Source organism: Dicentrarchus labrax, unplaced genomic scaffold (assembly GCF_905237075.1).
Source record: "Dicentrarchus labrax unplaced genomic scaffold, dlabrax2021, whole genome shotgun sequence".
Lineage (NCBI taxonomy): Eukaryota > Metazoa > Chordata > Actinopteri > Moronidae > Dicentrarchus > Dicentrarchus labrax.
The window spans coordinates 22,144,125-22,158,787 of record NW_026136721.1 but is presented as its reverse complement, the minus strand read 5'-3'; the positions used below and the strand labels follow the sequence as shown (position 1 = coordinate 22,158,787).

At 37.7% G+C, this 14,663-nt stretch overlaps 1 protein-coding gene across 2 annotated transcripts; it reads left to right on the top strand.

The window, feature by feature from the left end:
* The first annotated feature begins 1,922 nt into the window (after positions 1-1,922).
* On the top strand, positions 1,923-14,418 carry LOC127354920 (uncharacterized). 2 transcript variants are annotated; one of them, XM_051385299.1, is made up of 5 exons: positions 1,923-1,955; positions 11,551-11,940; positions 12,606-12,746; positions 12,881-12,942; positions 13,027-14,418. In XM_051385299.1, exons 2-5 carry the CDS (start codon positions 11,805-11,807, stop codon positions 13,144-13,146), a joined length of 459 nt encoding a protein of 152 aa, XP_051241259.1. In that variant the 5' UTR covers positions 1,923-1,955; positions 11,551-11,804; the 3' UTR covers positions 13,147-14,418. The 2 variants fall into 2 exon arrangements, with proteins under 2 accessions (XP_051241259.1, XP_051241258.1); XM_051385298.1 differs by lacking the exon at positions 1,923-1,955 and adding an exon at positions 11,323-11,379.
* Positions 14,419-14,663: the final 245 nt, after the last annotated feature.

The window sequence follows — 14,663 nt, the reverse complement described above, 5'->3', positions numbered from 1 at the left end:
AATATAGCAGCACAGCAATTCTGATCCTCATATACTCCGACCACATTGCAGTTGTAGTCATCATCAACAAAGGTCCACACGCCATCCTTCATGATATTCATGTGCTGCCTAACCTTGCACTCCTTTATCCACAACAGGTTCTTTGTGCAGGTCATCTTCCCAGTAATGCCAACACCATCAATGATTTTCTTTTTCATTTCTTATTCCAAAAGTTCAGAAGCTCAAGCCTCACGCCTCTTGTCTTACCGATCAGCTTGGAAGAGTGTCCGCCACTTTCACGACCAGTATAACACACAGTCCTGTTGTTCCAATTTCCATTAAGTGATATCTATTAAGACGCATACTATCAAAGTTTGCCTTAGCTGCCAAACTCCTAACTCAGCAGCCCTGGCAAGGCCTCTAACCATCCACAGATAACTTTACTTCTCAAAAGACATCTATGTCAAAAGACAGCTCAAAATCCTCTCCACCTTCCTCTTACCAAAGAGTTGCTGTTAGTCTGCATCTACATCATCCATTTTGAATACAGCATCCCTCATGTTGCTCAACGTTTAGAAACCATGTTCTTGCTTATGTGCTCTCAGATGCTCAGAATTCATTGCCTCTACCCTTCAGTTTCACCTAAACCAATACCCTTCATTTTAGACTTTTCTTATTTCTCAGACGACACAATGGTGTTCTACTTGTAGTGAACCAAAACCAATCAAACCAACCGTCTTTTACTTCAAAGTCCACCACTGGATTCTTTCAAGACCATTGCAAACTTCCAAAATTCACTAGCAAGGACCACGCCACAACAGTATTTCATTTGAAGGTTTCAATAGAAATTCAGGTTTTGATGTCGTTGAAGATGGATGAATTGATGTGGATGTAGAGGAGAGAAGGTAGCAGAAGTTGTCATCTCTTAGGTTGGTCTGGGAGGATGTGTTGAAGGTTTGGCAGAGGGAGGAAGTCACACAGATTGTCGGGGTTTTATTTCTGGTATGTTTTCCACCTGAGCTTCTTATAGGCCCCCAGACGGTACCTAGGATGAGATGTGGAAGCATCTGATTAAAAAGCAAGGGATGAGGGAAGAGAGGGTGAAAGTAAGTGGGTGGGGATGAGTCCAGGGAGGGATGAGGTAGGGATGAGGTGAATAGATGAAGGGAAGGGAGGATGGGTCGAGAGAACTGAAGAAAACAGGGCAGGATGGGGTACAAGTAGATTGTCAGGTGATTATAGGTGGGGTTGAGGTGTGGCCCTGCTCCCAAACAGTTAATTGATTAACTTAATTTCTGTAAAGAATATCCATGACATATTCTCAATTCATTTCTGAGTCATGTGTTATTGCATGAGGCGTGTGTTAGTGAAGTGTCATTATCAGCATGGCACTTGAAAACGGACACCGCAATTCAAAACATAAAAAGTTTATTTTTTTGGTAGTATGATTGGTTGACATACACACAAAATTCAGATTTTTAATCTATAGCTGAAGCTCTTCAACTATTTATGTGATTCTACCATAAATTTATGTGGTCAAAAACGAACTAAACTTACCTATTGAGGCTTTAACCTAGAACATTCCCACTCAAACTCAACAAAGATTCATTTAAAAACATTTTAAATTACAAATTAGAGCCTAAAAAAATTATGAGTTGACTCTTTAGATCTTGTGAGATTCTCTACCTATACTTTAAATGAATGTTACCATGCTAAGACCTCATCTGATTGTATATGTGATCAAGAGTTCACGGAGGAAACATCAGTGCCCAGAATGTCACATAGACTTACACCAATAGATAACAACCACAGAGGAAAATGTTCCACCTGACTGGCCAATCACTGGCTAAACTTCCTTTAATGGAAAAGTCTGCATGTTATCTGTGAGTATGAACAGTTTCACTGTCTTTTAACCTTCGGCCACTGTCCCACATGGGACATGGCATGGCTGCACATTTGTCTGGTCGTTCTCTTAGGTAACTCTTTTGATTAAAAAAATGTGATGATTTAATTACAATTGTGAGGTTCAATTTTGAAAATAATTCATACCTACATTCTCATCACTGTTGTGTTGAGTAGAAAACTGGATCTGCTGTAATGTGAAATCCTGTAACACTGAGCACATTTCAATCTGCTGTTACGATTGTGTTTGTATTCCAGGATTTGTCTCTTATAGTCATCGTTGGATTTCTGGACCAGTGTTGGAGGTGACAGTCAGACCAGGAGACAACATCACTCTCTACTGTGACTGCAAATTATCAAAAGGAGTACAAATAGTGTGGTACAGAAACTGCTCTCATGAGAACCAGCCTTCTTTGTGTGGAGCTCAACTTTTGAAAAGTCTTTGGCGATTAGACCCCATCATACATCATCGTATTGGAAGGGGTTGGTGAAGCCGTGATTAGTGTACGCAATCCCCTAATGGAGTCTAGACACTGGTGGTGCTGGTGGTGGTGGTGAAGGAATGAATGCTGAAGACCCAGATGTGATGAGTAGTGGACTTCCAATGAGCTCAACCTGGCCACTGGATAGGATGAACTGGAGGTGTTATGTGGTGGAGGAGGGTCTGAACAATTTAGCACTGAAAAGACAGCTGAAAGCAGCAGAAACGAGAACAGATTTAAAGTTTGATGGCAGCAACATGATTGGCTGGAGGAGATTGTGGCTGAATCTGATTGGATTAACTGAAAGAGTAAACGCCCAAAGCTGAATAGAAAGAAGACTGAGACAATTGTGAATGAGTGAGGCTGAATGAGAAGGTCTTCCTGCTTGAACTCACGCTAAGCATCATTTGGTTTGTGCACACAGGTTACACATACTGTTGGTTCAGAAAAAATGTTACGACTAAATTCCCTCCTTCATTCTTCACACAGTAGGTGTGTGTTTTATTTCATTCTAACACTTAAATAACAATTTTAAAATTGATCAGATGTACACATTAACCTCCAGATAGAAAACGTGTTTTATGTTGTTGATTTCAATTCAGCTTCAGGTTCACATTTTTGATTAAAATCGATCTGTAACATTCCATAATGTTAGTGATGATTGTGTCTCCCTTTAACAAGACACAAAAGCGGTTTTCAAACAATTTCCTGTTTTTATCTTACGTTAGCCACCGGCTCACATACCCTTTGACAGGAATCTCACAGAAATCCAAGTAAGGAAGGTGAGACTCTCAGTGACAGAGAGCCCATCATACAGCAGAGCTTAACATGCAAACAGACTGAAGCTGCAGATTAGTGGCCTGCTGAAGTGGAATTTTGTTTTATTCAAGGAAATATCTTAGATTATTTAAAAAGTGCTACAAATTGTTTGCATATTCTAAACTGGCTCATTGAAAACAGTCATTTAGTTAGATTTTGTTTAAACATTTGGAACTACAGTCAGGCCAAACCCGGTTTAGTATTGAGCAGAACTCTGCAGCCACCTCAGCTACATATACAGTCGATTATGGTTTCATGTCATATCAGTGACCACATCCTAACTTTTAAGATAAAATGAGGTCAGCTCTGGTTGCACTTTGTGGGAGTGTTACTTGTCTGCAGACAAATGCAGAATGTGTTGAATGTTTTATACACAGATATCATAGTCAGAGTGGGGTTATACTAAAAAGATGCTGTTTTCCTGCATCCTTGTATCTAAATAACATCTTGTGGCATTTTTGAATGTATAAGGGATGATTATTTTTTGACTTAACCAAATATTTATATTCATCGAGATTTATACATATAGTCATACACAATTTATAATAACTTGCAGTTAGAATTACTATGGTAGAAAACAAATGTGAAATTCTTCTGACCTCTAGTGGAGATGATAAGTAGTAAATCAAAAGGGCCTCAATAAGGAGTAAAGTGGTTCAAGAATTCAAGCTTAAGACTGTCAGACTGGCAGCAAAATGACCTGGAAAAAAGAGAGGCTAATAGCCAAAGCAAAAGATGCTATCATCAAGGGCAGATTCTGTTCTCATTCAGACACACCAACCCTCTAAACAGCTGATATGTGGTGAGCATTGTTTGTAAAATAACAGAACATCAGTGTAGCTGAACAGTATCAATCTAACTGTATATACATGTACATACAAATGCCCTTACTGTATTATGTTTCTGCCCCAGTGAAAAGAGTATTTGGTTGTTACCACCATGAAGCTTTGACACTTTGACCTTGTGGCTCATATATTCTATAATATAATATGAGCGATCGGAAACAGTGGAAGTGTGGACAAACATATTTTTTATATATGTTAAAATCTTGAAGTCTCTAGGGAACGTTTGGTTTTGGAAGTTGAGTTTGGCAGATCAGGAAATGGTCACGTAAGTAACTGGAACTGCCATGTACTTTACGTCATTTTTTTTAGCATTGATACTTGACCTACTCTTAGATGTGTACTTGTTAGAAGGGAAAGTTACAGCCCATGTGACTATATCTGATAGCAACAACCACAATATCTCTTGTCTCACCAAGACCTGCTACTCAAAACTAGTCCTGTTTAATTTTTCAAAACGGTAACAGGCTTCTTAGTAACAATAATTCAACAATTTACAATGTAACAACATTATGAGTTAACGCTTAAGTTGTCTGTGAGATTCTCTACCTATAGGCTACTCTACCTGAACGTTACCATGTAAATGCTAACACCTTATCTGATGGAATGTGTTATTAAGAGTTCACGGAGGAAACGTCACATAGCCGTGAACCAACTGAAAAAAACCACAGAAAAAAATGTTCCACCTGATTGGCCAATGACAGGTTAAACTTCCTTTAATGAAAAAGTCTGCATGATATCTGTGTGTACGAACAGCTTCACTGTCTTTTATCTGCCGGTCATCGTCACACATGGATGGGTTGCAAATTCTTACAGTCGTTCTCTTAGGTAACTCTAAAAATTTTTATGATTTCATTACAATTATTAGGTTCAGTTTTGAGAAAAATTCATACCCACATTCTCATTAATGTGTTGAGCAGAAAACTGGACCTGCTGTAATGTGAAATCCTGTAACACTGAGCACATTTCAATCTGCTTTTTTACAATGGTGTTTGTATTCCAGGAGTTGTTTCTTACAGTCATGGTTGGATTTCTGGACCAGTGTTGGAGGTGACAGTCAGACCAGGAGACAACATCACTGTCCACTGTGACTGCAAATTATCAAGTGGAGTATACATAGTGTGGTACAGAAACTGCTCTCATGAGAACCAGCCTTCTCTTGTCCTTAACATTCGTTCATTTGTGGGCCCAACTAAGAATCTGAGAATATTCCATCATTTTCAGTTTGTGAGAAACGATTCCTCTGCCTCCTATGACCTGCTGATCATGAACATCACTGATTCAGATGAGGGTCTCTACTACTGTGGAACTGAAAAGCAAAAAGTGGAGAAAACAGAATACAGTACTCACAGATATGATTACGGATATGGCAACGTCACAACCAGGATCATATTAGGTAAGTATTGTGGTCTGAATTGTCTTTGTTCCTAAAACATCTATGATTGTCTTTATACTAAATGTAATAATTTGTTTGAATGTTCATCATACAGTGGGAAAATTATATTAAAGATCAAATAGGTGAACCATCATGAAGTCTAGTACAGAACTTACTGTATGTGAAGACTGTAGTGTATAATTGGTTTTACAAATAATTCTTACCAAATCCGAGAGGTTGTGTATCTCTTATTTTGTAAGTTATTTTTAAACATGCACCCAATATTCTTATATGTATTTTTATGCATAGTGAATTTTAGAATAATTTTACAGATGAAGTCTGAGAAAACAGGCTCAAACATGGCACACTGTATTTGAATGAGTGTAAAATCTAATAAATGTTATTCCAGTGAGAATGGATATTTCCTTTAAGGTAATTCTGAAATGGAAAATCTAAAACCAAACATGTTTTCATTGTGTACTTTTCAGAGTTTAATGAAAATGCTTGACACAACTTTATTTCAGTCACTTTTATTCCAAAGCTAAATATTACATTTGGCGGTATGGCTTTGTTCTGGGACCTCCTTGCCCTTCCAAGTGCCTCTGTGGAAAACCTTAAGGCAGGGAGAGCACACCTCCCTGCCCTTCCATGTGCATACATGGAAAAGTTTAAAACAAGGAGTGCGGCAGCAGAGACCCCCCAGGGTACAGAACAGAGCAAGCGTCAATGGCAATCAGAAAATGACATTGATTAATTAGATACAACATAAAAAGGAGGAGCTGGGGTAGAGGTGGGTTGCAAAAAGGCTTGTAGAGGAAGCAGCAAAGATAGGCAGGCTAAAGCAGCTTAAATAAGGAGCGATGAATGATATTTGCCAATTGGATGCTTGAGGGAATCAGCTGAGCTGTCAGCTGACTGTGTATGGTTTCCAGTAGGAAGCTTAGGAGGAATCATCTGAGCCATTAGCTGATGTGTGTTTACGACTAGCTGTGATCATCTGATATAGCAGGAATTGAGAGCTGAGCCTGACTTTGTGGCCTGCCTGAACTAACGCTATGCTTAATTTCTGATTCAGACTCCAGCAGGCCTCATCACACGGAGACTCCACAAGACTGTAGTGTGTGCTGGATGCTTCTGTTCTCTCTGTGTCCAGCTTTTGCTGTTCTCTCCTCTCTCCTCTCCTCACTCTTGGTTTATCACATCTGTCAGAAAAAAGGTAACTCACATATCTCACTTATTAAAATTAATGTGTTAATGTCAGAAGTAGACTTAATAATGAATATACTGAATTCATTTAAATTACAAAGAAAGCTAGATTCAATTAAGTCTCCTCTTTTAATGTATTTAGTGAGATTTGGTGTACCATGATGTTGTGTTTACGTCTGCAGCTAAAGAACGTCGAGTTGATCAACAAAAACCTGAAACTAGAGGTCAAACAAGACTGAATCAGGTAGGTGTAACAGTAACATATAATACATCATGGCATTAAATCTCTACATGATCATGATTCTAAACAACAAATGTCAAATTGTAGGATGAAGATGTGTGTTATGCTGCACTGGAAATCCGTCAGCCATCACGAAGACCAAGGAAGAAGAAAACCCAGAGTTCTGACTTCAGCACGTATTCTGCCATCAAGACTTCTAGGGTGTAGAGGGTCTAAAACAAACAAGTGCAAAAAACAAAAACATGACCATTCTGTCAGTTATCTACTAAAAACTTAAAGCTGAGCAACAATCACTGTTATCTATGACATTATACATGAGATAAATGGTATGTACAAAGAGTTTTATTCTTTGCATCAGTGAATTCAGGATGTTATCCGTTACTTATTCTTTTTTATATATATGTATGTATATATATATTATATGTAATTGCTGTTAAACACTGCCGTTTTACATTGTTTCATATTGTTCTATCCACACTGTGTCATAATCCACAGTCTATGTGAATTCATCCATTCTTCCCAGAATATTTTTGTATAAATGTGTGTATATATATTTCATGTATGTATGTTAAAAAATAAATAGCATATTACATGATGTGCTCTAAAACTAAAAAAATAACAAAAACAACTTCCAGAAAACTGTGTTTTTATTGTTACAGTTCAGCTTCAATTTATTTTAAGGCCATTTCCTGTTTTTATCACAAGTTAGCCATCGGACCACTTCACTGAAAAAGTGTGTCCGAGAAGTTACATGACAATACAGAGTTGACAGTAACCTCGCCCACCGTGTTATCATTAAGGTTAACAGGAAACCCACAGAGACAAACAGCCCCTCATTCGACTGCAGAGCTTAACATGCAAACACACTCAAGCTGCAGGGTAGTGCACAGCTTCATTGTTCAGAGTTAACTGTGAACAGTACATCTTCACTGACTGTTAGCTCGAAGTGTTAAAGCATACAGTATACAACAAAGCCAGAATTTAGCAACTCTGCAGCCACCACAGCTGCATTTGGATGTGCAGTTTATTTCTGACATCGTATCAGTGACCATAACACAAAATATATGTGTATACCTACTCAGTGTGGGTGTTTCATACAGAGATGGCGTTATGAGGTGATGATAAAGATACTCTCTTTCTTCGCATCATTATATATGAATAACAAGAAGGTGAGTTTTTTTGTTATATACAAAGAAAATATATAAGTGTTTGCAGTAACTTAAAACAAATCATACTATTCCATCAGTAAACAATCTTAAAATGAAGGTGTGTTCCTTCCTGGACATCTGTCAGGCATCACAGAGACCAAAGAAGAAGAAAACAGAGTCCTGACTTCAGCACCTATTCTGCCATCAACATTTGTTTCATGTGATGAACCGGACAATTTCACATAAGAAATTGTATGTTGAATTTATTAGTAGTTATAGTTTATACTTGTGTTGTTTTTCGTCATTTTTCTGTAATTTATGGAGCCATCAGTGTTAATGGTCTATAAAGAAAAGGGTGACAAAGACTTATTTTTTCTTATTATTTAAAATGTTGAACTGAGATATTAAAATGTTCCCTTGTAAACCTTACAAACAAATAATAATAATAATAATTTAAACTTCAAGCAGTAATAAGAGGGCCCTCGAACGGGCCCTAGAACGTGCGGACCACAACATGAAAATTTCACGTAAATCTGATCAAAATCGCCACGCAGCGCTTACTTCCTGTTGCCAGTAGGTGGCGCTCTCACTATTACTGAATATTATCACATAGACATGTTCAGGGCACAGTCAGTGCTCGGGCCCTAATAATAATAGCAGTAATAGTATTAGTAGTAATATTAATAATAACAATACCCTGTAAATAGAATTGTGATTGTGATACAGTTGTTTCAACTAACTTAAGATAACTTAACGTGCACATAAAGGTTACACATACTGTCACTTAAATCCTGTACACATTGAAATATTTTAGGTTCTTAGAAAAAAATGCTACAAATTGTTTGTCTCAACTGGCTCATTGGAAAGATTTTGACATTTGGAAGTACAGTCAGGCCAAACCTTCAGCAGAACTCTGCAGCCACCTCAGCTACATATACAGTCGATTTCTGAATCTACGTCATATCAGTGACCACATCCCAACTTCGTGAGGTAAAATGAGGTCAGCTCTGGTTGCGCTTTGTGCGAGTGGTACTTGTTCACAGACAAATGCAGAATGTGGTTTTATACACAGATATCATGGTCAGAGTGGGGTTATACTAAAAATATGCTGTTTGTCTGCATCCTTGTATCTAAATAACATCTTGTGGCATTTTTAAATGTATAATGGATGATAATTTTTTGACTTATTCAAATATTTATATTCATCTAGATGTTTACCCATATACATATAGTCATATACAATTTACAATAACTTTCAGTGAGGGTCAGTATGGTGAAAAACACGACTTCTAGAACACAAAAGTGTTTCTGGGAAAAACAGAGAGGGGTGAAGAAGGCTGATGGTGTAATGTCTGAACAGTTAACCACACCAGCGCCAGGTGAAATTCTTCTGACCTCTTGTGGAGATGATAAGAAGAAACCAAAAGGGCCTCAATAAGTAGTACAATAATTTAAGCTTCATTCACAATCTTTTCATTTTGTTAATAAATCATTTAAACATATCTTGCTGGTGGTGTGGTCCTTGCTACTGAAGTGTCATTATCAGCATGGTAAGTGAAAATGGGCACCTCACCAGCAAAAGTCAAAACAAAAAACTAGCCAATATTTTAGTATGATTGGCTCACATACTTACATACAATTTATAGCTAAAGCTCTTCAACTATGTATGTGACTGTTGTGTTCTTTGTTTGAGATAGGACCTTAAAGGAAGTTTAATCCTCAACTTCTTTTATTTGAGAGAATATATAAAACAACACAGCTGTGAGTCAGATCTGCTTCACCCGAAAGCTCTGCTGGATCAGCAACCCCCGAGCACAGTCTGCTCCCTCTTTTTATGAGTTTGTTATTCTGGGTGTCATCCTTCCTGATTAGTACATGTGTCACTATTTGTATTGGTCCTTATTTTGGGCAGAGGCTGTTTCTTTGTAAATAATTCTGCAGTGACCACTGTCCACACTCTGCTAATCACCTCCCAGGCTTGAGGTACTAAAATTTAATCCAAAAGCGCAAAGGGTGCTCTTACTTACAGTGGGTGCATCACCAGTTTATTGATTATTTATTTTAATTTTGAGTGAATGACTAATGCTCAGTGTGTTCCTCATATTAGATAGAATATTCTAAAACCTGCAGACAAAGGTTTTTTCCACACCCAGTATAGCAAACCCTATACATATGTTTTATTATGCAAATATCTCACATGACTCTACCTTAAATTTTGTCAAAAACATACTTATTGAGCCTTAAATTAGACTTAATGAAGGCTGTTGAACTGAAGTAAACGCCTTTAGAAACACTTCGTCATTGTTTATCTTAAATTGATTATCCGATTTGGTCCTTCCAAAGAAGGGATGAATACATTAAAATCAACAATCAATTGTTTCTGAGGATCTTTGTTTAATATATTTTCTTTTCTCAAAGCGGAGAAAAACAGTGTGTGTCCATGTTAATGTGCTGTGTACGCAGAATGACCTGGTAACAAAAAAGGCGAATAGCCAAAGTAAAAGATGCGATATTGTAGATTAGTATAAAAATATAGAAAAAATATAAAATAGAGAATATGTTCAAATATATTGCAAATATGGAATATTTTTATATATACAAATTTACCATCATCAAGGGCAGATTTTGTTCTCGTTCAGACACTCCAACCCTCTAAACAGCTTATATCAGTGTAGAATCACACCTTGAAATGCAGACATCAGTCCAGATGTATACACGTGCACATACACGTTACAAGTTAATGAAGCTTTGACACTTTGACCTCGTGGCTCAGATATTCCGTAATGTAATATGAGCGATGTCTAGTGGAAGTGTGGACAAACATATGTTTCTTATATGTTCAAATCTTAAAATCTCTTTCAAACAGGTTTGGGTTTGTATGTTGAGTTTGGCAGATCAGAAAATGTTCATGTGAGTAACTGGAACTGTCATGTACTGTACGTCATTTTGGTAAGCATTGATACTTGGCCTACTCTAAGATAAGGAATTGAAAGTTGCAGCCCATGTGATTATATGTTCTATATATATATATATATATCTTTTGTCTCACCAAGAGCTGCTACTGAAATCTAGTCCTGTTTCATTTTTCAAAATGGTGACAGGCATCATAGTTACAATAATTCAACAATTTACAATGTAACAACATTATGAGTTGACTTTTTAATTCACAGAGGAAACATCAGTGCCCAGAATGTCACATAGCCATAAACCAACTGAAAAAAACCACACAAAAAAATCTTCCACCTGACTGGCCAATCACAGCCTAAACTTCCTTGAATGGAAAAGTCTGCATGACATCTGTGAGAACGAACTGTTTGACTGTCTTTTAACCCTTGGCTATCGTCAGACATGGACAGGTTGCAAATTTGTCTGGTTGTTCTCTTAGGTAATTCTTTTTATTAAAAATTGTTATTATTACATTCAGTTTTGAGAATAATTCACACCTATGTTACTTCATTGCTGTTGGGTTGAGCAGAAAACTGGACCTGCTGTAATGTGAAATCCTGTAACACTGAGCACATTTCAATCTGCTGTTACGATTGTGTTTGTATTCCAGGAGTTGTTTCTTACAGTCATGGTTGGATTTCTGGACCAGTGTTGGAGGTGACAGTCAGACCAGGAGACAACATCACTCTCTACTGTGACTGCAAATTATCAAGTGGAGTATACATAGTGTGGTACAGAAACTGCTCTCATGAGAACCAGCCTTCTCTTGTCCTTGAATCAAAACTTGAATTATATGTGTTAACCGTTCTCCCTGGTTTTCAATTTGTGAGAAACCATTCCTCTGCCTCCTATGACTTGTTGATCATGAACGTCACTGATGCAGATGAGGGTCTCTACTACTGTGGAACTAAACAGATCAAGGTGGAGGACAAAGAATTCATCACTCCCAGATATGATTACAGATATGGCAACGTCACAACAAGGATCGGGATCATAGTCAGTAAGTGCGCTTGTCTGAATTGTCTTGTCCCGAGATAGAGAGATATCTGTGTGACTGTGGTTACAGTGAATTTAATCATTTGACTACATAATAATGAATATTGCTAATAATGATCAAATAGATGAACCATCATAAAGTCTACCACACAACAGCATACATACAACATATTGTATGTGCATCAATGAAGTGTATATCATTTTTTATACATAATGCATGCCAAATACGGGACCTAGTTTATCTGTTGTGTGCACCCAATATTGTTTGTGTGTCTTTTGGGATAATTTTTTGAAATCTGAGAGAACAGGTTCAAACATGGTTAAAGATAAACGTGCTTTTTGCAAGAATGAGCTTCGAGCTTCGAGGGTAATTCTGAAATGGATGTTGAGAAACGTCTTTCACTGAGGCAGGGTCTGAGCATAGGTCTAGGTAGAACAAATAAGAATAGCAATAAAGAACTTTTTTTTTCTGCTAAATCAAAACTTAAATTTTCTACAAACTCCTCTATATTTGATTTAAACAGTATTTTTCTTGGGTACCTGTTGTTATGGAACAACCACACTTATGTCCACCTACACTTAAAAATGTTTGCAGGAAAATGAAAAACAAACTTTTTGTAAGATCAGAGTTTAAAGAAGCTAATTGACACAACTTTGTTTGTGATTCAGACTCCAGCGAGCCTCATCACACGGAGACTCCACAAGACTGTAGTGTGTGCTGGATGCTGCTGTTCTCTCTGTGTCCAGCTTTTGCTGTCCTCTCCTCTCTCCTCTCCTCACTCGTGGTTTATCACATCTGTCAGAAAAAAGGTAACTCACATATCTCACTTATTAAGCTTAATGTGTTAATGAAAAAGAAAGCTAGTTTCAGTTAATTCTCCTCTTTTGTATACAGTGTGTTTTGTGAGATTTGGTGTACCATGATGTTGTGTTTACGTCTGCAGCTAAAGAACGTCAAGTTGATCAACAAAAACCTGAAACTAGAGGTCAAACAAGACTGAATCAGGTAGGTGTAACAGTAAAGTATAATAAATCATGGCCTTAAATTTCTACATGAGCATGATTCTAAACAACAAATGTCAAATTGTAGGATGAAGATGTGTGTTATGCCGCACTGGATATCCGTCAACCATCACAAAGACCAAAGAAGAAGAAAACGAAAGAAGAAGACTTCAGCATGTATTCTGCCATCAAGACTTCTAGGATGTAGGGGGTCTAAAACAAACAAGTACAAAAAATTGAAATGCGTAATGGTGATTGATAATTAATCCTAGAATTCATATAGACCATTCTGTCTCCATTTAAAGCTAATGATAACAGTCATTGTTATTTACAACATATATATGAAAAAATTTAATGCATAATGTAAATGTACAATGTTTTCTGTGTGTTTTAAGGTGAAAAAAGCAATGATGTTTTTGGAAAAGTAGATACTAAACTGTTGTGTCAATCCTCCTCTGAGGATACATCTAATTTAGCTCGTTCACACTACCTACCTGAGCAGCGTGTGGGTGAGGCATCTACACCCACGTTAAGAGATTAGAGCAGTCACACTGCGGGCGTTTCACACGTCTCGGCTGCGGCTGCAGCAACGCTTCACTAGAAAGTCGAGGTCTCACCTATTTTTTCATGTGCCATGCGTGGTTCCCAGCAAAAGAAAGTGAAAAGGGTCTGTTCATAGTCATATCGACAATATACCTGGAACAGATAGCCTTCACCTTTCACTACTGTTTGTCTATATGTGTAGAATATGTCACAGACATGGAAAAGAATGTAGCCTATTTTTTAAACTCAACACCTCCTGTGTCTGTGTGAGATTAAAAGCTCTCTGGCATTTTTGTTGACAGAATCCATTCATATGTTAACAAGGCTTGTATTGTATGGTATTTATGAAAGGAAAATTCAGTATTCATAGAAAGATTGGGCTGGCAGCAGCAGCTCCACAGCTGACACGCTGTTGATGGAACACTGCAGACACAGCTATGCAGCGGTGTAGCCAATCGCACTCTGCTCAGGTTGGCGGTGTGAACCAGGTGTCTTTCCACCTATGCAAGTGGAGGGGCAGGGTGGTACCAGAACAGAGCCATGCCACCAGAGCACATCTTCAAGTTCTTCCATGTGCATACAAGGAAAGCTTAAGGCAAGGACAGCAGCAGCAAAGGGTACAGAACTACATATTGTATTCACTTGTTTTTCTGACAAATTTTTTCCCCCTGTTTTTCGGAGTAATTTTTTTTCTGAATTACCGAGATCCTTCGAACTCCCGCGAGAACCTCCAACCTGCAAGTGACTCCCTGACTACAAAGTCCTCAGGTGCCTGCTTAGAGTCGACAAACTAATGATAATACCATCTATATGACTTAAAGACAGGACTATCTCCCAGTGTCTTAAACCCAGATCAAAGTAAAACTTGATTGAACTAAACAAGCCGGTCATGTTTGTTTCTGTTAAATCAAGCTCTCAATAAAGGAATGAATGTGTCTATTGTTTCAAATGCTCTCTAAACTCAGAAAAACAGAAGAAATAATTATTCAGAAAATCTGAAAAAATTACTCTGAAAAACCCCAAAAATAATTTTAAAGTGAATGCAATACGTTTCCATACAGAACAGAGCAGGCACCAATGATAAAATCAGACACAGTGTAAAAGAAAGAGCTGTGATGAAGGCTGGTTGCAAAGTGTCTTGCAGAGGAAGCAGCAAGGGTAGGCAGGCTAAAGCAGCGTAAA